The sequence below is a fragment of the Hypanus sabinus genome, chromosome 2 (assembly GCF_030144855.1).
Source record: "Hypanus sabinus isolate sHypSab1 chromosome 2, sHypSab1.hap1, whole genome shotgun sequence".
NCBI classification, from domain to species: Eukaryota; Metazoa; Chordata; class Chondrichthyes; order Myliobatiformes; family Dasyatidae; genus Hypanus; species Hypanus sabinus.
In genome coordinates this window covers 209,905,459-209,930,858 of record NC_082707.1, presented here as the reverse complement: position 1 = coordinate 209,930,858, position 25,400 = coordinate 209,905,459, and the positions used below count along the sequence as shown (strand labels likewise).

The 25,400-nt window shown below is 40.3% G+C and overlaps 1 protein-coding gene across 4 annotated transcripts in view; it reads left to right on the top strand.

The window, feature by feature from the left end:
* The window catches only part of golga5 (golgin A5), a 126,090-nt gene that overhangs the window by 11,744 nt on the left and 88,946 nt on the right, over positions 1 to 25,400 (top strand). For all 4 annotated transcript variants that reach the window (XM_059962847.1, XM_059962858.1, XM_059962852.1 and 1 more), the window contains one exon: positions 16,688 to 17,301. In XM_059962847.1, the coding sequence (XP_059818830.1) occupies positions 16,728 to 17,301 (574 nt within the window). In that variant the 5' untranslated portion in view covers positions 16,688 to 16,727. The remainder of the gene's footprint in view (positions 1 to 16,687; positions 17,302 to 25,400) is intronic.

Here is a 25,400-nt window from a genome sequence, read left to right as displayed (position 1 = left end):
TACATAATATAGAAGAAAAAAATCTTATTCTGTATACTTTATACCAGGGATAGGCAACCTTAAGCACAAATGATTTTCGAGCACGTGTTATTCACTAATTTGAGACAAAACATAACTAGATATATTTAAATGGATAGTTCCCATATTTCAAGTTTTTTAATTGCATATATCTGGCCCACTGTCCGCTCATTGATACGCGATCCAGCCCACAGAGGCAAAAAGGTAGCCGACCCCTGCTTTATACTGTATACGTATATTGAATAGATGAAAAACCGTGCAAAAACATAACTACTATGTACTTTAAAAAAAAGTGAGTTAGTGTCCAAGAGTTCAATGTCCATTTAGGAATCAGATGGCAGAGAGGAAGAAACACAGAAACAAAGAAAACCTGCAGCACAATACAGGCCCTTCGGTCCACAGTACTGTGCCGAACATGTACTTACCTCGGGTTACCCATAGCCCTCTAGATTTCTAAAACCCATGTACCTGTTCAGAAGTCTCTTAAAAGACCATATTGTATCTGCCTCCACCACTGTTGCCGGCAGATCATTCCACACACTCAACGCTCTCTGGTTTTACCCCTGACATCTCCTTTGTACCTACTTCAAAGCATTTTAAAACTGTGTCCTCTTATGTTAGCCATTTCAGCCCTGGGAAAAAGCCTCTGACTATCCACACGATCAATGCCTCTCATCATCTTATGCATCTCTATCAGGTCACCGCTCATCCTCCATTGCTGCAAGGAGAAAAGGTCAAGTTCACTCAACCTATTCTCATAAGGCATGCTCCCCAATCCAGGCAACATCCTTGTAAATTTCCTCTTCACCCTTTCTATGGTTTCTACATCCTTCCTGTAGTGAGGTGACCAGAACTGAGCACAGTACTCCAAGTGGGATCTGACCAGGGTCCTGTATAGCTGCAACATTACCTCTCGGCTCAATCCCACGATTGATGAAGGCCAATACACCGTATGCCTTCTTAACCACAGAGTCAACCTGCGCAGTCAACCTTTGGACTCGGACCCCAAGATCCCTGATTCTCCACACTGCCAAGAGACTTACCATTAATACATATTCTGCCATCATATTTGACCTACCAAAATGAACCAATTCACACTTAACTGGGTTGAACTCCATCTGCCACTTCCCAGCCCAGTTTTGCATCCTATCAATGTCCAGCTGTAACCTCTTGACAGCCCTCCACATTATCCACAACACCTCCAACCTTTGTGTCATCAGCAAATTTACTAACCTATCCCTCCACTTCCTCATCCAGGTCATTTATAAAGATCACGAAGAGTAGGAATCCCAGAACAAATCCCTGAGGCACACTACTGGTGACTGACCTCCATGCAGAATATGACCCGTCAACAACCACTCTTTGCCTTCTGTGGGCAAGCCAGTGATAATAGCACATTTGGAAAGAGGTGAAATCATCGGACAAAGTCAGCATGGATTTGTGAAAGGAAAATCATGTCTGACGAATCTTATAGAATTTTTTGAAGATGTAACTAGTAGAGTGGATAGGGGAGAGCCAGTGGATGTGGTATATTTAGATTTTCAAAAGGCTTTTGACAAGGTCCCACACAGGAGATTAGTGTGCAAACTTAAAGCACACGGTATTGGGGGTATGGTATTGATGTGGATAGAGAATTGGTTACCAGACAGGAAGCAAAGAGTGGGGGTAAACGGGACCTTTTCAGAATGGCAGGCAGTGACTAGTGGGGTACCGCAAGGCTCAATGCTGGGACCCCAGTTGTTTACAATATATATTAATGATTTAGACGAGGGAATTAAATGCAGCATCTCCAAGTTTGCGGATGACACGAAGCTGGGCGGCGGTGTTAGCTGTGAGGAGGATGCTCAGAGGATGCAGGGTGACTTGGATAGGTTAGGTGAGTGGGCAAATTCATGGCAGATGCAATTTAATGTGGATAAATGTGAGGTTATTCACTTTGGTTGCAAGAACAGGAAAACAGATTATTATCTGAATGGTGGCCGATTAGGAAAAGGGGAGGTGCAACGAGACCTGGGTGTCATTGTACACCAGTCATTGAAGGTGGGCATGCAGGTACAGCAGGCAGTGCAAAAGGCAAATGATATGTTGGCATTCATAGCAAAAGGACAGGGAGTACAGGACAAGGAGGTTTTACTGCAGTTGTACAAGGCCTTGGTGAGACCACACCTAGAATATTGTGTGCAGTTTTGGTCCCCTAATCTGAGGAAAGACATTCTTGCCATAGAGGGAGTACAGAGAAGGTTCACCAGATTGATTCCTGGGATTGCAGGACTTTCATATGAAGAAAGACTGGATCAACTAGGCTTATACTAACTAGAATTTAGAAGATTGAGGGGGGATCTTATTGAAACGTATAAAATTCTAAAGGGATTGGACAGGCTAGATGCAGGAAGATTGTTTCCGATGTTGGGGAAGTCCAGAACGAGGGGTCACAGTTTAAGGATAAAGGGGAAGCCTTTTAGGACCGAGATGAGGAAAAACTTCTTCACACAGAGAGTGGTGAATCTGTGGAATTCTCTGCCACAGGAAACAGTTGAGGCCGGTTCATTGGCTATATTTAAGAGGAAGTTAGATATGGCCCTTGTGGCTAAAGGGATCAGGGGGTATGGAGAGAAAGCAGGTACAGGGTTCTGAGTTGGATGATCAGCCATGATCATACTGAATGACAGTGCAGGCTCGAAGGGCTGAATGGCCTACTCCTGCACCTATTTTCTATGTTTCTATGACTTGGACAAATTGGACAAAAAGTAGCAGATGGAATACAGTGTTCGGTAATGTACCATAATGCATTTCGCTAGAAGGAAAAATAGTGCGTGCTATTATCTAAAATGGGAGAAAATTCAAACATTCGAGGTACAGAAGAATTTGGGAATCCTCGTGCAGGACTCCCAAAAGGCTAATTTTCCAGGTTGAGTCTGGGTTAAAGAAGGCTAAGCAACGTTGGCACTTATTTCAAGGGGAATAGAATATGAAAGAAACAAGATAATGCTGAGCCTTTATAAGACACTAGTCAGGATGCACTTGGAGTGTTGTCAACAGTTTTGGGCCCTATTCTCAGGATGTGTTGCCATTGGCGAGAGTCCAGAGGAGGTTCACGAGGATGATTCCAGGAATGAAGGGTTTAACATATGAGGAGCGTTTGGCAGCTTAGGGCCTGTACTCACTGGAATTTAGCAGAATATGGTGTGATCTCATTGAAATCTACTGAATGTTGAAAGAACTAGATAAGATGGGACATGGAGAGGATATTTCCTATAGTAGGTGTATCCAGAATGAGAGGGCACAGCCTGAAAATTAACCCTTTAGAACAGAGGTAAGTGAATTAGCCAGAGAAGAGCGGATCTGTGGAATGCTGTGCCACAGAATGTGGTGGAGGCCAAGTCCGTGGGTATATTTAAGGTGGAAGTTGATCATTTCCTGGTCAGTCAGGGCATCAAAGGATCTGGCAAGATGGTAGGTGTATGGGGTTGAATGGCATCTGCCGTGATGGAATGGTGGAGCAGACTTGATGGGCCGAATTTAATTCTGCTCCGATGTCGTATGGTCTTATGGAGTATTCTCAAAGTTCAAAAGTTCAAAGTAAAATTTAATATCAGAGTTCCTACATGGAACTCTAAGATACATTTTCCTGTGGACATACTCAGTAAATCTATAGAACAGTAACTCCAAACAGGATCAATGAAAGAGCAAGAGCATAGAAGACAACATACTGCAAGTGCAAACATAAATAAATAGCAATGAAATAACAAGTTAAAGTCCTTAAAGTGAGATCGTTGGTTGTGGAAACATCTCTGTATATGAGTGTCATTATCCTCCTTTGTTTAAGAGCCTGCTGGTTGTGGGGTAGTAATTGTTCTTGAACCAGGTGGTGTGAATTTTGGGTCTCCTGTACCTTCTACCAGCAAGAAAAGAGCATGGCTTCGGTGCGAAGGACCTTTGATGCTGAATGCTGCTTTACGACACAATGTTTCATGTAGATGTGCTCAATGTTTGGGAGGGTTTTACTGGGCCGTATCCACCACCTTTTGTAGGGTTTCCCTTCAAAGGCAGTGGTGTTCCCACACAAAGCGATGATGTTCCCGCACCAGGCGGTGATGCTCCCGCACCAGGCGGTGATGCTCCCTCACCAGGCGGTGATGCTCCCGCACCAGGCGGTGATGCTCCCGCAGCAGGCGGTGATGCTCCCGCACCAGGCGGTGATGCTCCCGCACCAGGCGGTGATGCTCCCGCAGCAGGCGGTGATGTTCCCACACCTGTTGGTTTGCCAAAGGTTTTGATGAAATGCTGAACTTTCCTAAGACTCAGAAGGAAATAGCTGTTGTGCTTTCTTAGCAATTACATTTATATGACAGGTCCAAGACAGGCGCTCTGAGATAGTGACATCTGGGAATTTAAAGTTACTGAGCTCTCTCATCCTCAGCCTCTGCTCGCGGAAACCTCTTGAGCCAAAGCCTTCCTACTCTGTCTCCCACTACTCCGTCACCTGCTCCGTTAATCTACTTGCTTTTTAAACTCTCCCGCTGCCTCAGGGGCTGACTTTCACACGCTTGTGCAGTCGCGCCCCCTTCAAACTGCTTCTCTGAATCTGTCAAAATCCTTCTGCCACCTCCCTGCTTCCTCCACACTACCTGTCTCTCTGCCTTGCTTTGTATCATCTACAAACTTGGCCATAAAGCCAGTTTCAGGTCTCTGGGGTGTAGACCATTTGGTACAGGTCACTTACCTATCTTCAGACCTTTCAGTTTCCCAAGAGCCTTCTCTCTAGTAATGGCAATTACATACACTTCTACCCCCTGACTCTCTGGACATGCTGCTTGTGTCTTCCTCTGTGAAAGCTGATGCAAAATACTTATTCAGTTCATCTGCCATTCTTTATCTCTCATGACTACCTCTCCAGCATCATTGCTTCCTACAAAGCGAAACCCAAAAGCATGAATGGCAGCAATGCTTCACTATCAGATGAACTCAACACAACTACGGCTGTGAAGATCCCTGCTGCACCTGATGACCCTGTGATCTCTGTCTCAGAGGCCAGTGTTAGGCTGTCTTCAAAGAGAGTGAACCCTTGCAAGGCGTAAGGTCTTGCTGGAGTACCTGGTAAGGCTCTGAAAACCTTTGCCAACCAAGTAGTGTGGGTATTCAGGACATTTTCAACCTCTCACTGCTACGGGCAGAAGTTCCCACGCACTTCAAAAAGGCAACAATTATACTGGTGCCTACGAAGAATTAATGTGAGATGCCTGAATGACTATCACCTGGTAGCACTCACATCTACAGTGATGAAATGCTTTGAGAGGTTGGTCATGACTAGACTGAACTCCAGCCTCAGCAAGGACCTGGACCCATTACAATTTGCCTATCGCCACAATAGGTCAACAGCAGATGCAATCTCAATGGCTTTTCACACGGCTTTAGACCATCTGGACAACACAAACTCCTACATCAGGTTGCTGTTCATCGACTAAAATACAGCATTTAATACCATCATTCCCTTTCTTTTTCAATCTTTTTATTGAATTTCATATATAAAAGAAACATAATATAATAATAAATAGGTTATAAATGCATAAGACTTGAAATTGAATTAATAGTAGGATAACAATACCTTATTAAAATATCAACAGAAAAACATAGTACATTATCAATCAAGCCTATAATAATTATATGAAAAAAATAAAAATAATCATCAAAAGAAAAAGAAAAAATTATAAAAATACAGGCAAAAAATATAAAAAAAATACTAAACTAAACTAACATGGGCAATAATAACAGTTTATTTGTATATGATAGTGCCAAAAACTCCGGAACTCCATACCTGAACAAGAATAAGTAAAGAGAAGGTCTGGAAGAGACCAAATTAATTCATATGAAAATGTCGAATGAACGGTCCCCAAGTTTCTTCAAATTTAATTGATGAGTCAAAAATAGTGCTTCTAATTTTTTCCAAGCTCAGAAAAGAAATAGTTTGAGAGAACCACTGGAATGTGGTAGGAGGATTTACTTCTTTCCAATTTTGTAATATAGACCTTCTGGCCATTAATGTTACAAAAGCAATCATTCGTCTGATTGAAGGGGAAAACTGATTATCATCCTCATTTGGTATATCAAAAATTGCAGTAATTAAATGAGGTTGTAAATCGATATTCCAAATTGAGGAAATGGTAGCAAATATGTCCTTCCAATAGTTATGTAAAGCGGGACATGACCAAAACATGTGGGTCAATGAAGCCACATCTGAATGACATCTGTCACATTGAGGGTTAATATGAGAATAGAATCGAGCAAGCTTATCTTTAGACATATGAGCTCTATGTACAATTTTAAATTGTATTAAAGCATGTTTAGCACATATAGAAGAAGAATTAACCATTTGTAAATTTTTTCCCATTTTTCTATTGATATATTATATTGAAGTTCTTTTTCCCATTCTTGTTTAATTCTACCTGATATTTCTGGTTGTATCTTCATAATCATATTATAAATAAAAGCCACTAATCCCTTCTGATAGGGATTTAAGGTAAAAATCATACCTAAAAAGTCCATTGAAGTTGAATTGGGGAAGGATGGTAGAATTTTATGTAAAAAAATTTCTAATTTGTAAATATCTAAAAAAGTTAGATTTAGGTAACTCAAATTTGTTGGAAAGTTGGTCGAAAGACATCAAACTACCTTCAAAGAAGAGATCACGAAAGCATTTTATACCTTTCCTTTTCCATATGCTAAAGGCTTGATCTGTCAAAGAAGGTTTGAAAAAAAAATTAAGTAAAATAGGGCTATCAAGAACAAAGTTTTTCAGAGTAAAAAATTTACGAAATTGAAACCAAATTCGTAATGTATGTTTGACAACAGGGTTGGATATCTGTTTATTGAATTTAACTAAATCAGCAGAAGGAGAAGAACCCAGAACGGAGAATAGAGAATATCCCTGTGCCTCATTGCATTCTAAATTTACCCACTGTGGGCACAATGGTGAATCCAAATCTGATTTCCAATAAATTAAGTTACGAATATTATTCGCCCAATAGTAAAATCTAAAGTTAGGTCGAGCTAAACCACCATCTTTTTTAGATTTTTGTAATTGCCTTTTACTTAACCTAGGGTTTTTATTTTGCCACACAAATGAAGAAATTTTTGAATCAATGTTATCAAAAAAAGATTTAGGAATAAAAATTGGTAAAGCTTGAAATAAATATAAAAATTTCGGTAGAATCATCATTTTAATAGCATTAATCCGACCAACTAATGATAAGGATAAGGGAGACCATCTTGTAGTAAGTTGTTGAATTTGATAAAGCATAGGTAGAAAATTCAATGTAAATAAATCTTTATATTTCTTAGTAATTTTTATACCTAAATAGATAAAGTTATCATCAACAACTTTAAATGGTGTCCTTTCATTCAATAAAGTTTGCGCGTTTAAAGGGAATAAATCACTCTTATCCAAGTTTAGTTTATAACCAGAAAAACTACCAAATTGAGCCAACAAGGATAAAATAGCGGGAATAGACCTGTCAGGATCAGAAATATATAACAACAAGTCATCAGCATAAAGTGATAACTTGTATAATTTCTCATTACGGGTAATACCAAAAATATTAGGAGATTCACGAATAGCAATGGCTAAAGGTTCTAATGCAATATTAAACAATAAAGGACTTAAGGGACAACCTTGTCTCGTACCACGAGATAATTGAAAAAAAGAAGATCTGTAATTATTTGTAAGAACAGAAGCAACAGGTTTATGATATATTAGTTTGATCCATGATATAAAATCAGGACTAAAATTAAAATATCTCAAAGTGTTAAATAAGTATACCCATTCAACTCTATCAAAAGCTTTTTCAGCATCTAATGAGATAACACATTCTGGAATTGTGGGTGATGAAGTATAAATTATATTAATCAATTTTCTAATATTAAAAAAGGAATACCGATTCCTAATAAAACCAATTTGGTCTTCTGAAATAATCTGTGATAATACCTTTTCTAACCTAATAGCTAAAATTTTTGTAAGAATCTTAGAATCTACATTTAATAGTGATATAGGGTGATAAGATGCACGTAAAGTGGGATCCTTATCTTTTTTAAGAATTAGAGAGATAGTAGCTTCATAAAAAGACTGAGGTAATCTCTTCTTAACAAATGCATCATTAAAAATTTCACATAACCAAGGGGAAAGCAAAGAAGAAAAAGTTTTAAAAAATTCTATAATATAACCATCAGGACCAGGAGCTTTCCCTGAATTCATTGATGAGATGGCCTCTCCTATTTCGGCCAGAGAGATAGGAGCATCAAACAAGCTACGATCTTCATCTGTCAGTTTGGGAATATTCAAATTGTTAAAGAAGTTATCCATCATGGACAGATCACCGTCAAATTCTGATTGATATAAAGATTTATAAAAATCTTGAAAAGTGTTATTGATTTCTTTATGATCAGTAGTCAGATTGCCGTCTTGTTTATGAATTTTAATAATTTGTCGCTTAGTCGAAATAGCTTTTAATTGGTTAGCTAATAATTTACCAGTTCGATCACTGTGGATATAAAATTGGCCCTGGTCCTAATTAATTGATTCTCAATTGAAGAAGATAATAATAAGCTATGCTCCATTTGAAGCTCAACTCTTTTCTTATAAAGTTCTTTGGTAGGAGTCACGGAATAAATCTTACAAATTTCTTTAATTTTATCCACTAATAAAGCAATATCTAAATATCTGTTTTCTTTTACCGACGGAATATGAGATAATTTGTCCACGGATAAAAGCCTTAAAAGAGTCCCAAAGTATTCCTCTGTTGATTTCTTCTGTATAGTTTGTTGAGAAAAACAAGTCAATTTGCTGTTTTATGTAGGTGATGAATTCTGGATCTTGAAGCAAAGTAGCGTTAAGTCTCCAAGATCTAGTATTATTAGAAAAGTCCGAAATCTTAATAGATAACTTCAAAGGTGCATGATCCGAAATAGCAATAGAATCATATTTACAATCAATAACATCTGTTAATAAACGATGATCAATAAGAAAATAATCAATTCTAGAATAACTGTGATATACATGTGAAAAAAATGAAAATTCTTTATCTTTAGGGTTCAAAAACCGCCATATTTCAGTAATTCCCGAATCAACCATAAAAGAATTAATAAGTGAGGCTGATCTATTCGGAAGAATTCGAATAGGTTTAGATCTATCCATTGAAGGATTCAAACAACAATTGAAATCTCCACCCATTATCAACATATATTCATTTAGATTAGGAAGGGAAGTAAATAAACGTTTAAAGAATTCAGGACAGTCAAAGTTTGGAGCATAAATATTAACTAGAATCACTTTTCGATTAAAAAGTGAACCAGTTATCAACAAAAATCTGCCCTGTGGATCAGAAATAATTTCATGATGTGTAAACGAAATTGAAGGGTCTATAAAAATAGACACACCCCTAATTTTGGTGGTAGAATTTGCATGAAATTGTTGACCTTTCCAGAACCTAAAAAAGCGTTGATTATCCTCCCTCCTAATATGGGTCTCCTGTGCAAAAATAATATTAGCATTTAGTCTATGGAATACTTTAAATATTTTTTTACGTTTAATCGGATGATTTAAACCATTAGTATTCCAGGAGATAAAGTTAACAGACTTATCCATCATACCAATATTAGTTGTGTATATCATAAAAGGTTAAAAAGACACATAACCCATAAATCAGGAAGAAGGAAAAATGATTCAGGAGCAACCGGAGAACATGACACCTCAACAATATTAATAATTTAAAGTCGGCCCATAAACTAAAAGCAAAAAAATAAAAAGCAAAAGCGTGAAAGAAGATCCCTACCCCCTCCCCCAACCCCACGGAAAAAAGCCAAGCGGCAGGCGCACAAACTAACACTAATATTAGCCCCATTTTCAAGATGGCGACTTCATGAAAAGAAAAGAGAAACTATATAACACCCAGACATAAATACAGGGTTGTAAACAAAAAGAATATGTATCAATCAAAATGAAAAAATAATATAAAAAAGCAAAAAATCATTAATAAAAAAAAGGATAACCATTGGTTTAAAATAGTGTAATATGCCTTTAAAAAAAATTCCATATTCAAATATAAGGAAATGACGTTTCAAAAACAAAGACTTATGGGAAGAAGAAACGACATTTTGAAAGGACCATATTACAAAATATAAATGTAAATTCACCAATCTTTTTTTTAAAAAAAAAGTTATCAAAATAGAATTAAAAAAGGGTTCAATAACCACTACAATATATATATAAAAAAAAAGGTTCAAAAATTCAAAACATTCATCCCATTCTCAAATACAGGCAAATAAACGCTTACGGAAAGCAAAGTCTTATGGGAAGAGGAAACAACATCTTAAAAAATAAATCATTATTACAAAGTCTTAACATGTATATCTAATCCAGAGGGAAAAAAATTAATGAAGAAAAAAGACATTATAGTAAAGTTAAAAAAGCATCTGTAAATCATGATAATAATAAAAAAACCAGGTCTACAGACCAAAATAAAAAGCTATACAGCAGCTTCATAAGTTAAAGCCGAAAACGGAATGGCGTCTTCTCTCCAAAAGTTCTTCCACATAACACATAGTTCAAGTTGGACTAGAAGAGCGATATTCTTCAACGAATTTCTTCGCTTCTTCCGGAGTATTAAAGAAACGCTGACTGTTGTCGCTCAACGTAATTCTGAGATTCGCTGGATATCTTAAAGCTTGTTTAAGTCCAATCGAATGAACCTCCGCCATCACCGGTTTAAAAGCAATTCGCGCCCTCATTACCTCGAATGAATAGTCCTCCACAATACGAAAGTTGTTGCTTCTGTGAGAAATCATACCTTTCTGACGAGCTAATCGAATTAAAAGCTCTTTCTCCCGAGGATAATGGAGACGGACAATCACAGCTCGTGGCTTGTCTTTCGCAGCCGAAAATCTCGAAACTCTGTGGGCACGATCAATAGTAGGTTTAACCCGCAAAGTGTCCTCGGCAAAAATTTCCCACAATAAATTAGAGAAATATTCAGTTAAGTCACCAGACTCGAGATTTTCGGGAAATCCAATAATACGCAAATTCTGTCTGCGAGACCAGTTTTCAAGATCGGTGATTTTAAACTTATACTGCTCCACTATTTTAGCGGTCGATCGTACCTTCTGCTCCAAAGTTTCGATTGTACGTATTTTTTCACAAATTATCTGTTCAAGAGCCGCAAACTTTTCTTCATGGCGTTCAATAACTGCTGCCTGCAATTGAAGCTTGATATCAAATGATTTAACAACTTCTTCAAGCTCCGACATTTTCGCAGTAAGTTTGTTTTCCAGACTTGCAAGTTTAGTATCCAGAAGACTGAAGATTGCATCGAGAGTTATAGGGTCTTTAGACGATTTCTTAGGTACAGACATTTTAAGTTTGAAAAAATTAAATCCAGTGTTATTTTTAAAAAGAGAAATAAATCATAAATATCAACCCATATGATTAAGTACGAAAAGATTTGATTAAAGGGTGGTTATAGCTTAAAAAATGAAGAGCGCCTAAAAGTTCAGATGTCTATGTCGCCATCTTGAAACTCCACCCCCCTAATACCATCATTCCCACGATCCTGATTGAGAAGTTGCAGAACCTGGGCCTCTGTACCTCCCTCTGCAATTGGATCCTTGACTTCCTAACCGGAAGACCACAATCTGTGTGGATTGATGATAACATATACTCCTTGCTGATGACCAACACTGGTGTACCTCAGGGGTGTGTACTTAGCCCACTGCTCTACTCTCTCTCTACCCATGACTGTGGCTAGGCATAGGTCAAATACCATCTACAAATTTGCTGATGATACAACCATTGTTGGTAGAATCTCAGGTGGTGACAAGAGAATGTACAGGAGTGAGATATGCCAACTAGTGGAGTGGTGCTGGAGCAACAACCTGGCCCTCAATGTCAGTAAGACAAAAGAGCTGATTGTGGACTTCAGGAAGGGCAAGATGAAGGAACACATACCAATCCTCATAGAGGGGAGACAGTGAGCAGTTTTAAGTTCTTGGGCATCAAGATCACTGAGGATCTAACCTGGTCCCAACATATCGATGTAATTATAATGAAAGCAAGACAGCAGCTATACTTTATTAGGAGTTTGAAGAGATTTGGCATGCCAGCAAATACACTCAAAATTTCTGTGGTTGTACCATGGAGAACATTCTAACAGGCTGCATCACTGTCTGGTATGGAGGGGCTATTGCACAGGACCGAAAGAAGCTGCAGAAGTTGTAAATTAGTCAGTCCCATCTTGGGTACTAACCTACAATGCCCTTTTCTCACTGTTACCTTGAGGTAGGAGGTACAGAAGTTTGAAAGCGCACACTCAGCGATTCAGGAACAGCTTCTTCCCCTCTGCCGTCTGATTCCTAAATGGACATTGAATCTTTGGACACTACCTCACTTTTTTTTACTATACAGTATTTCTGATTTTGTGCATTAAAAAAAAATCTATTCAATATACATAATTGATTTATTTGTTTATTTAAAAAATATATTTGTAGTTATTTCTTTCCCTGCAATATTATGTATTGCATTGAACTGCTGCTGCTAGGTTAACAAATTTCATGTCATGCCGGTGATATTAATTCTGATTTATTTTCCAGTAGTCCAATATATACTCTCACCTCTTTTACTCTTGATATATCTCAAAAAATATTTGGTATCCTTTTTAATATTATTGGCTAGCTTGCCTTAATTTTTCATCTCTTTTTTAATCCATGGCTTTTTTAATTGCCTTCTATTGTTTATAAGCTATGAAGAATCTAAAGGTATCAAAAATGTATAGCATTAAAGAAAAAGAAGTATGACAGGGCTAAGATGAGTGGGAATACAGATGATTGGGAAAGTTTTAAGGAACAGCAGACCTTAACTAAAAAAGCAATACGGAGAGAAAAAATCAGGTATGAGCTCAGTCTAGCCAGGAATATAAAAGGGGATAGCAAAAGCTTTTTTAGCTATGTGAAGAGAAAGAAGATAGTTAAGAACAATGTTGGCCCCTTGAAGAATGAATTGGGAGAAATTGTTATGGGAAATAGGGAAATGGCAACAGAATTTAATGCATACTTTAGATCTGTCTTCACCAGGGAGGACACAAGCAATCTCCCAGATGTATGGATGGGCCAGGGTCATAAGATATCAGAGGAATTGAGACAGATTGACATTAGGAAAGAAACTGTGATGAGTAGACTGGTAGGACTGAAGGCTAATAAATCCCCGGGTCCAGATGGTCTGCATCCGAGGGTTTTAAAAGAGGTGGCTCAGGAAATTGCGGATGCATTGGTAATCATTTTCCAATGTTCCTTAGATTCAGGATCAGTTCCTGAAGATTGGAGAGTGGCTAATGTTGTCCCACTTTTCAAGAAGGGAGGGAAGGAGAAAACGGAGAACTATCGCCCTGTTAGCCTAACGTCAGTCGTGGGGAAGATGCTTGAGTCCATTATTAAGGACGAAATAGTGGCACATCTAGATGGCAGAAATAGGATTAGGCCGAGCAAGCATGGATTTACCAAGGGCAAATCATGCTTGACTAATCTGTTGGAGTTTTTTGAGGGTGTAACAAGAATGTTAGACGAGGGTAAGCCAGTAGATGTTGTGTACCTAGATTTTCAGAAGGCATTCGATAAGGTGCCACATAGGAGATTGGTGAGTAAAATCAGAGCTCATGGCATTGGGGGCAGGATTTCAACATGGATAGAAAACTGGTTGGCAGATAGAAAGCAAAGGGTAGCAGTGAATGGGAGTTTCTCAGACTGGCTGGAGGTGACTAGTGGGGTACCACAGGGCTCTGTATTGGGACCACAGCTCTTTACGATTTATGTCAATGATTTAGATGAGGGCATTGAAAACTATATCAGCAAGTTTGCTGACGAAACTAAACTGGGTGGCAGTGTGACATGCGAAGAGGACGTTAGGAGAATACAGGGAGACTTGGATAGGCTGAGTGAGTGGGCAGATACTTGGCAGATGTCATTCAATGTGAATAAATGTGAAGTTATCCACTTTGGAAGCTGGAACAAGAGGGCAGAGTATTGTCTGAACGGTGTCGGAGTTAGGTAAGGGAGAAATGCAAAGAGACCTAGGAGTCCTAGTTCACCAGTCAATGAAGGTGAATGAACAAGTGCAACAGGCAGTGAAGAGGGCAAATGGAATGTTGGCCTTTGTTACAAGGGGAATTGAATACAAGAGCAAGGATGTTCTTTTGCATTTGTACAGGGCCCTGGTGAGACCACACCTGGAATATTGTGTACAGTTTTGGTCTCCAGGTTTAAGGAAGGACATTCTGGCAATTGAGGAAGTGCAGCGTAGATTCACTAGGTTGATTCCTGGGATGGCAGGGCTGTCTTACGCAGAGAGATTGGAGAGATTGGGCTTGTACACACTGGAATTGAGGAGATTGAGAGGGGATCTGATTGAAACGTTTAAGATAATTAAAGGATTTGATAGGATTGAGGCAGGAAATATGTTCCAGATGTTGGGAGAGTCCAGTACCAGAGGGCATGGATTGAGAATAAGAGGTCAGTTATTTAAAACAGAGTTGAGGAAGAGCTTCTTCTCCCAGAGAGTTGTGGAGGTGTGGAATGCACTGCCTCGGAAGACGGTGGAGGCCAATTCTCTGGATGCTTTCAAGAAGGAGCTGGATAGATATCTGATGGATAGGGGAATCAAGGGATATGGGGACAAGGCAGGGACTGGGTATTGATAGTGAATGATCAGCCATGATCTCAGAATGGCGGTGCAGACTCGAGGGGCCGAATGGTCTACTTCTGCACCTATTGTCTATTGTCTAAAAATCATTTTGAATATTACAATGAAAATCAAGATTTGGAGGATGCAATTGTCGCCTCTCATTGCTGCCATCAGGAAGGAGGTACAGGCGCCTCAGGACTCACACCAGCAAGTCCAGGAACAGTTATCACTTTTGAACCCAAGGGTATAACTTCACTCACCCCAACACTGATCTTTTCCCATAAACTCTGGGCTCAGTTTCAAGGATTCTTCATCTCGTGTTCTCAATATTTATTGTTCCTTTTTTTCTTTAGTATTACTGTTTTTCTAATCTTTCTAATTGTATATGCACAGTTTGTTGTTTTTTGCACACTCATTGTCTGCCCTGTTAGTGAGGTCTTTCATTGATTCTGTTATGGTTATTGGATTCATTACCTGCCTGCAAGAAAATGAATCTCAGGTTTGTATATGGTGACATGCATGTATTTGGAAAATAAATTTGCTTTGAACACATTGTGTGAAGCAGTCCATTACCTGTATTAGGTGTCTGATTTTGTTCATTTACAGTCATTCAAAAGAGCACAACGCAGAGAGAATTCCTCTGTTGATAAGTATTAGGAGCTAATACAGTTTCATATTACTGTAATAATATTGGTAGTGTTCTGATTTGTTCTATATTTCATTTAAATACATCATATAGTTTTTAAAAAATACTTTTGAACTACTTCCATGAAAATTTGCCTAATTGGGACAGCTGCTTACATTTGAGCCAAAATGTACTGGTGACGATATTATCCAAGTAACTGAAATCCATGGTAAGAAGATTTAAAATTAAATAGTGCAGAAAGAGATCAAACAAATGGAGTGTTCAAGGGTTCAATGTCCATTCAGAAATCTGATGGCAGAGAGGAAGAAACTGTCCCTGAAACGTTGAGTGTGCATCTTCTGCCTCCTCCTGATGGTAGCAATAAGAAGAGGGCATGTCCTGGGTGACAGAGGTCCTCAATGATGGTGCAGCATTGTTTGAGGCATTACCTTTTGAAGATGTGGGAGGGATGCTGTTATCCATGATGGTGCTGGCTGAGTTGGCAGCATTCATAAGCAAGAGGAAGTTTGCAGATGCTGAAAATCCAGAGCAACACACTCAAAATGCTGGAGGAACTCAGCAGGCCAGGCAGCATCTCTGGGAAAAAAAGTCAAAGTTTTGGTGTCTGAGACTCTTCTTCAGGACTGAGAAGGAAGGGGGAAGATGCCAGAATAAAAAGGTGGGGGGGGGGGGGAAGCAAAGGAGGCAGGCCGGAAGGTGCTAGGTGAAGCCAGGTCAAGGGCCGGAGAAGAAGGAATCTGGTAAGAGGGGAGTGAGGGAAGGACCCAGAACCCGGGGGAAATGATAGGAAGGTGAGAAGAGGTAAAATATGAAATGGTCCTATTTGTCGATTTGTTATGCAGTGCATTCCCGTTAATTGGGACCCATTGGCACCAGTATATTTTGGCCCAATTCAGCGGCTGCCCCAATTAGCAGAGGTTTCATGGAAGTAGTTAAAAAAGCATAAAAATGCAAACTATCATTAAACTCAGTAACAAATAATGTATTAGATCTAAAATTCATTATCAGAGTGCTTACACGTCACCACATACAACCCTGAGTGGGGAATGTGGTGGGAGGGGTTGCATTTGTTTACTGGAAGAGTCATTGATACTCATGCCATCAGGTTGGAAAATACCCAGATGGGATATAAGGTGTTGCTCCTCCACCCTGAGGGTGGCACGAGAGAAGGCTGTGGACTGACACATTGAAATGGGAATGGGAATTAAAATGTTTGGCCACTGGCTTTGTTTCACATCAGCTAATTAAGGTGTGTGTGGATTGTCAGTTTGTGGACTAAGATGTGCTTTTTGTTCTTTTGTTATCAGGTCATGTTATAAACCTTGTGGGCTTTCATCTCAGTTCAGAATGTCATGGTTTGCTGATTTGGCAGGGAAGGCAGAAACCTTCTTGAACAAAGTGGACCAGGGAGCAGCAGCCGCTCTGCAGAATGCACCCCTTAATGCCGCAACAGCCACACACCTGCACAGCGATGAGGCCAGTTCTCAGAGCGAGTATTCTGCCCTGAACCAGCTGAGCCGTAAATCTGATCAGCAGATCCACACAAACCCTGATTATGTCTCCTCCGCTGCCAGTAACATTAAGAGACAGAAGGCCACCCTTTTGGCTGGAGTTCCTAATGTGTCATCATCATCGAATGTTGTCACTATGGCTGGTGTACCTGCAAGCTCTTCGCAAAGCAGGCCCTCAATGCAGTTTGTACGACCAAAACGGAATGAGCCCAATGATGACCAACTTTTTGATTTTCTAAATAGTTCAGAAAAATTATTAAATGGAAAAGTGGACACTAAGCAAGAGGTAGCAAAGCCTGTCACGCCAAAGACTCATTCTCGGACATCTAGTCACAGTTCGGTAAAATTGGGCACCAATAATAAGACGGCTGAGGAGAGCTTGATCAAGGACAGTTCTGCTTCTGGATATGGTAAGAAAATGTTTCAATGAAAACAAATTATTGTTTGCTAATTTTCTACATACAATTTCAGTTATGCAGATAGAACATTTTATAGATATACTTTCTTTAGAGATACAGCACAGAAGGGGACCTTCGAGTCCAGTGAATCATGTCGTAGGGCAACCCACCTATTTAAATTTAGCCTAATCACAGAACAATTTACAATAAGAACGTAAGAAGTAGGGGCAGGAGTAAGCCATCTGGCTTGTCGAGCCTGCTCTGCCATTCAATAAGATCATGGCTGATCTGGCCATGAACTCATCTCCACCTACCTGCCTTTCCCCCATAACCCTTAATTCCCTTACTATGCAAAAATCTATCCAAACTTGCCTTGAATATATTTATTGAAGTAGTCTCCACTGCTTCATTGGGCAGAGAATTCCACAGATTCACCACTCTCTGGGAAAAGCAGTTCCTCCTTATTTCTGTCCTAAATCTACTCCCCTGAATCTTGAGGCTATGTTCCCTAGTTCTAGTCTCACCTACCAGTGGAAATAATTTTCCTGTTTCTATCTTAACTATCCCTTTCAACATTTTGTATGTTTTTATAAGATCTCCTCTCATCCTTCTGAGTTCCAGCAAGTACAGTCCTAGGTGACTCAATCTCTCCTCATAGTCTAACCCCCTCAACTCTGGAATCAACCTGGTGAACCTCCTCTGCACTGCCTTCAAAGCCAGTATATCCTTCTTCAAGTAAGGAGACTGGAACTGCACACAGTACTCCAGGTGTGGCCTCACCAGTACCCTGCACAGTTGCAGTATAACTTCCCTGCTCTTAAATTCAATCCCTCTAGCAATGAAGGCCAACATTCCATTTGCCTTGATAGCCTGCTGCACCTGCAAACCAACCTTTTGTGATTCATGCACAAGCACTCCCAAGTCCCTCTGCACAGCAGCATGCTGCAATTTTTTACTATTTAAATAATAATCTGCTCCAATTTTTCCTTCCTAAGTAGATGACCTCACATTTACGAACATTTTACTCCATCTGCCAGACCTTTGCCCACTCACTGAACTTATCTACATCTCTCTGCAGACTCTCCATAACTTTTGTACAATTTACTTTTCCACTCTGTGGGCCCAGCACCGACCCCTGCGGCACACCACTCACCACTGATTGCCAACCAGAGTAACACCCGTGTATCCTAACTACCGGTATCTGCTTTCTATTGGTTAACCAATTCTCCATCCATGCTAATCCATCACTCCCAACTCGATGCATCCTTATCTTATAGGTACTGTAAGTCTTTTATGTGGCACCTTATCAAACGCCTTCTGGAAATCCAGTAAATAACATCCATCTGTTCCCCACTATCCACTGCACTCATTATATCCTCAAAGAACTCCAGTAAGTTTGTCAAGCAGGACCTGCCTTTGCTGAATCCATGCTGCAACTTCCTGATGGATCCACTTCCTTCCAGATGCCTTGCTATTTCTTCTTTAATGATAACTTCAAACATTTTCCCAACTACTTATGTCAAACTAACTGGCCTATAGTTACCTACCTTTTGCCTACATCCTTTTTTGAACAGTGGCATGACATTCACCATCTTCCAATCTGCGGGACCTGCCCAGACTCCAGAGAATTTTGGTAAATTATCACCAAAGCCTCTACTATAACTTCTGCCATTTCATTCAGTACCTTGGGATACATTCCATCAGTTCCAGGGGACTTGTCTATCTTCAGGCCCACAAGTTTGTTCAGCACTATCTCTTTAGTGATAGCTATTGTATTAAGGTCTCCACCTCCCATTGCTTCCATATTATCTCTTCCTGGCATGTTAGATGTGTCCTCCACCTGAAGACCAACACAAAATATTCATTCAAAGCTTCTGTCATTTCCTCATGACCCAATATCAATTCCCCCTTCTCGTCCTCCAAGGGACCTACGTTCACTTTAGACACCCTTCTCCAGTTTATATAATTATAAAAACTTTTACTATCTGTTTTTTATATTTTGTGCTAGTTTATTTTCATAATTTAGCTTCCCTTTCTTTATTGTTCACTTTGTGGTTCTTTGTTGCTTTTTAGTTTTCCCAGTCTTCCAGTTTCCCACTACTCTTGGTGACTTTGTATGCACAAGCTTTTAGTTTGATGCCTTCCTTATGTTCTTATGAACCAGATATAAATAAACAGCAATGAATAATGAGCAGAGTCCTTAACTGAGTGTAGTTATACCCTTTTGTTCAAGAGCCTGATGTTTGAGGGTAGTAACTGGTGGTGTGAGTCCTGAGGCACTTGTACCTTCTATCTGCTGGCAGCAGCGAGAAAAGAGCCTGGCCTGGGTGCTGACGGCCTTTAGTGATGGATGCTGCTCTACTACAGTAACATTTCCTGTAGATGTGGTCAGTAGTTCAGAAGGCTTTACCTGTGATGTACTGGGCTGAATCCAATATTTTTTGTTGGATTTCGTGCTCAAAAGCATTGGTGTTTCCGTACCAGACTGTAGTGCAACCAGTCAGCACACTTTACGGCACACACTTTTAGAAGTTTCCCACGGTTTTTGGTGACATGCCGAATTTCCACAGACTCCCAAAGAAGAAGAGGCACTGTCGTGCTTTCTTCACAATAATATTTATATAATGGGTGCAGGACAGGTCCTCTGAGATAGTGACACCCAGGAATTTAAACTTACTGACCCTCTGATGAGTACCGGCTCATGGACCTCTGGTTTCCCTCTCCTGAAGTCTAAAATCAGTTCCTCAGTCTTATTGACACTGAGAGTGAAAGGTTTTTGTCAGCCAAATTTTCAATATCCCTCCTATGCTGATTCATCACCACTTTTGCTATGGCTTACGACAGTGCTGTTGTCAGCAAATTGGTATATAGTGTTGGAGATGTACTTAGCCCCCTGCTGCACTTGCTTTACACCTATAACTGTGTGGCTAAGTACACATCCTTGTGGTGGTCCTGTGTTAATGCAGATTGTGGAGAAGATGTTTTTGCCAATCCAAACTGACTGGATCAACAAGTGAGGAAATCCTGTATCCAGTTGCGCAAGGGGGTAAATGAAGTAGAGAACAAATTAAAACATGAATCCTGCTTCAGTATTATAAAACTACATTTTCTAATCGTTATCGAGGGAAGAATTCATCCAGTGCACACTGCCGTGTTCTTTTGATGGACTGTGAACATATCAGCTTGTGACTGTGAACAAATAATTTCAGAATCAGGTTTAAAAGTTCAAAGTAAAATTTATTATCCCAGTACATACATGTCACCACATACAACCCTGAGATTCTTTATCCTGCAGGCATACTCAGCAAATCTATAGAACAGTAACTGTAAACAGGATCAATGGACAACAAACTGTGCAAATGCAAATAACAAATAACGAGCATGGAATAACAAGATAGGGAGTCCTAAAAGTGAAACCATCGGTTGTGGAAACACCAGAAATAGAACGAATGTTGTTATCCCCTTTTTGTAGTTATCACAGGCATATGTCATGACATTTGTTGACATATATATATATATACATTCAACATTGGTTGAATGTACATTTAGGAATCGTATGGCAGAGGGGAAGAAACAGTCCCTGAATTGCTGAGTGTGTACATTCAGGCTTCTGTACCTCTTTCCTGAAGGTAGCAATGAGAACAAGGTGTCACCTGGGTGATGGGGTTCTTAATGATGCCTGTTGCCCTTTTGAGACATCGCTCCGTGATGTCCTAGATACTATGGAGACCAGTGCCTATGATGGAGCTGAGTAATTTTATCTGCAGCTTACTTTGATCCTGTGCAGTAGTCCCCCACCCCCCCACCCATACCAGATGGTGATGCAGCCAGTTAGAATGTTCTGTAGACATTTGTGAGTATTTTTGGTGTCATACTAAATCTTCTCAAACTCCTAATTGTATTCTCTGTGGCTGCATTGATATGTTGGGTTCAGGTTAGATCCTCAGAGAGAATAACTTGAAATTACTCACTCTTTCCACTCCTGATTCATAGAACATAGAAATCTACAGCACATTACAGGCCTTTTGGCCCACAATGTTGTCTGACCATGTAACCTACTCTAGAAACTGCCTAGAATTTTCCTACTGCATAGCCCTCTAGTTTTCTAAGCTCCATGTACCTATCCAAGAGTCTGTTAAAAGACCTTATTGTATCTGCCTCCACCACTGTGACTGGCAGTGCATTCCACTCAGCCACCACTCTGTGTGCGGAAAAACTTACCTCTGACACCCTCTTTAACTCACTTCCAAGCACCTTAAACTATGTCCCCTCTGAGAATTGGTATGTGTTCCTTCTCTACCATCTCTAAACCTGAATGCTTGAAACCCCAGTGAGCAAAGCAATTCAAAATTACCTTACCGCTTATTTCTCATCAACTATCAGTGACAAAAATCATGGCTTTTTGAACACAAGTACACACAACTGACGCTGTTTAAAACTGTTTGTTCTAAGCACAGTGCTTAATGGCCACACAAATGTCACAACAAACTATAGTTTGAAACTGTTCAACAATAGTCTTCTGTCCCAATTAAGTGGCATACTGTCCCAAATAAAAGTAGGGAATCCTCGCTATTTTCTTGATTAGCTTTTATTCTTTAAGAGTTGTCCCAAATAAGTGGTGTCAGATTAATTGATAGCCCAATTAACCAGAATCCACTGTATTTATAGAGCTCATATTGGAGAGGAGAGAATTCGGATGCTGCTTTAGATATATTTGTTTTCTCCTTTGGGGTGCTGTCCAGTTTAGCTGGGGTGCGCGGTCCATTGGAATTTAGGATTAAAGTGAAAGACACAAGGTAGTAATTGCCTCATTGACAGATTTGATGTATATAGTGTGGAATTGGTTCTATATTATCTGCTATTCTGACAATGTAGTCTGAAAGCTGTCAACTATGTATACATTTGCCACTTAAAATTTGGGAAAGACTTTACAAGTATTAATGAGTACCAATTCTTTGCATGTCTAATGTTACTAGTCCACAGTTTGAGTACCTTTGAGATAATTTCCATTTTGAATCCTGGCTCATTCAGAATCAGAATCAGACCAGAATCAGACATACTTTATTCAACCTGAGGGAAATTGGGTTTCATTACAGTCGCACCTACCAAGAATAGTGTAGAAATATAGCAATATAAAACCATAAATAATTAAATAATAATAAGTAAATTATTCCAAGTGGAAATAAGTCCAGGACCAGCCTATTGGCTCAGGGTGTCTGACACTCCGAGGGAGGAGTTGTAAAGTTTGAGTCCAAGATGGCATGCAACTTGGACAGCATCCTCTTTTCAGACGCCACCATCAGAGAGTCCAGTTCCACCCCCACAACATCACTGGCCTTACGAATGAGTTTGTTGATTCTGTTGGTGTCTGCTACCCTCAGCCTGCTGCCCCAGCACACAACAGCAAACATGATAGCACTGGCCACCACAGACTTGTAGAACATCCTCAGCATCGTCCGGTAGATGTTAAAGGACCTCAGTCTCCTCAGGAAATAGAGACAGCTCTGACCCTTCCTGTAGACAGCGTCAGTGTTCTTTGACCAGTCCAGTTTATTGTCAATTCGAATCGCCAGGTATCTGTAATCCTCCACCACCACCAGCTCCTTAGTCTTTTTCACATTAAGCTGCAGATGATTCTGCTCACACCACGTGACGAATTTCACATTCAGTGAACACAAACTTTGAACTTTGATTCAGTGAACATTGAATATCACATTCAGTGATATTATTCATTTGAGTAATGGGCTGTCTAATCCAGCTGGATTCTGTACTTACCAATTTGACCCTGACAGTTGCATAATTAGTTGCAAACAGAATCAGCAACAACAATAATCATATGTTGCTAAGGTTTTTTTATTCTTCGAAAAAAGCCGTAAAGCGTTAGACAGGTAACCAAAAAGAGGCAGATTGTGAAGAACATCCCCCATGGAATACGATTACGTGGGCAGTGGGCAAAATATCCGTCTATTTCATACTGGAGATGCAGTATCACTTCACCCTGCCACTTTGCTTTTGGCCCACGTTGTCATCATCCAGGACCCCCACTTACCTTAATTGGGATCTTCCTGCTCATTAACCTCCATTCTAGAGTTTAAATTACGATGGTGGGGTTATTGCGTATGGTTAGTGATTGGGGGGTGTTTGTAGGGAATGGGTGTTGTGATTGGGGGTTGTGCAGTAACTATTGGGGGGGGTGTAGGCGGGACAGGACCGGGGGTAGAGTTAGGTAATGGGGGCGGAGGTTTCACAGTGAAGGAAGGTGGGGTGGGAACTGGCAGTGGGGGGGGGAGGGGTTGGGTGGGAGGGCTAGTGCAGGACCTTGAGGTAGAGGGGATATTTCAAAGAGGAACCGAACTGCTGGTAATATTGGGTGAATTTGGCTCCCTGGGGGAGAGAGAGGGCTTGGGTTTATGGGGGTGTATTGGAGATGTCAGGTTTAGGGGTAGGGCTGAGGACTAGGGATGTGAGAGGGGACGATGGGGGCCCGTGTTACATAAGCCCCTTTGTGGGGTATGGCTTGGGTTTTTTGGGGTGCTGTCCGGTTTAGTTAGGGTGCGTGGTCCATTGGAAGTTAGGATTAGGGTGAAGGGTAGGGTTTGGGATGTCTCTTGTATTAAACTGGTGATGTGGGATGATCTTGGCTGCCTAGTGGGGAGAGGGCTCGGGTTTAGGGACGAAATTGCATTCTAACAAGCCGTATCTCAGATTAGTGTAGAGGTTGCACTGCAGCCAACGGTTAAGACTAGCCAAAGCATCAGCAGGCACGAGCCAACCCACTGAGGACAGTTATACAGAAAGATGCTGGAAAAGGGCCATTCACATCATGGGGACCCCACCTACCCTGCTCATGAACTGTTTGCGCCACTCTCATCAGGGAGGGATCTATGTGGTATCCACGTCAGGGCCATCAGACTTGGGAACAGTTACTTCTCTAAGCGGTGGGATTGTTTGGCAGAATCAGATTCTGTTCTTTACCTTTTGTGCTGCATTGGATCTGGAGTAACAATGATTTTGTTATTGACAGTTGTTTACTGGAAATGAGGTGAAACAATCTTGAACCCTGAAGTAGAATACAGTGTGACCATAAGATATAGGAGCAGAAGTAGGCCATTTGGCTCATCACATCTGCTCCACCATTCAGTCATGGGCTGATCCAATTCTTCCAGTTGTCGCCACTCCTACCTTCTCCCCATACACCTTGATGCCCTGGCTAATCAAGAACCTATCTGTCTCTGCCTTAAATGCACCCAATGACATGGCCTCCACAGTCACTCATGGCAACAGATTCCACAGATTTACCACACTCTGATTAAAGTAATTTCTTCGCATCTCTGTTCTAAATAGATGTCCTTCAATTGTGAAGTTGTGCCCTCTTGTCCTAGACTCCCCTACCATGGGAAATAATTTTGCCATATTATCTGTTTAGGCCTTTTAACATTCAGAATGTTTCTGTGAGATCCCCCTCAATCTCCTGAACTCCAGGGAATACAGCCCTTCTTTGATATTGGTTGCCAGCTTCATTCCATAATTCATCTTTTCCTTCCTAATAAACTTCTTAGTTTCCTTCAGCAAGTTTTTAAAAGCTTCCCAATCCTCTATCTTCCCACTAGCTTTTGCTTCCTTGTATGCCCTCTCTTTTGCTTTTACTTTGGCTTTGACTTCACTTGTCAGCCACGGTAGTGTCCTTCTTGCATTCGAAAATTTCTCCTCATTACCGTGTGGGGCGCCACAGTAGCACAGTGGTTATCGTCATGCTATTACATATCTGGGTGTCAGATTTCGGAGTTCAGTTCCAGCATCCACTGTAAGAAAGTTTGAACGTTCTTCCTGGGAGCATGTTTGGATTTCCTCCTCTGGTTTCCCTCTTAAAATAGTCTTCAGAGCATCCCATAGAATGGGAGGAGAAACCTCTCCACTATTATTGAATTCTGAGTAAAGACCAATTTCTTTTTTAATTTGTTCCTTAAAGTAGGGATCATTGAGTAGACTTGAATTTAGTTTCCAAATAGTATTCTTTGGTTGTGGGTCAAAATCAACAGATAAATATATAGGTGCATGGTCACTTACATCTATTGTCCCAATTCCACAGGTGTTTATTTTGTCTTTGTCTT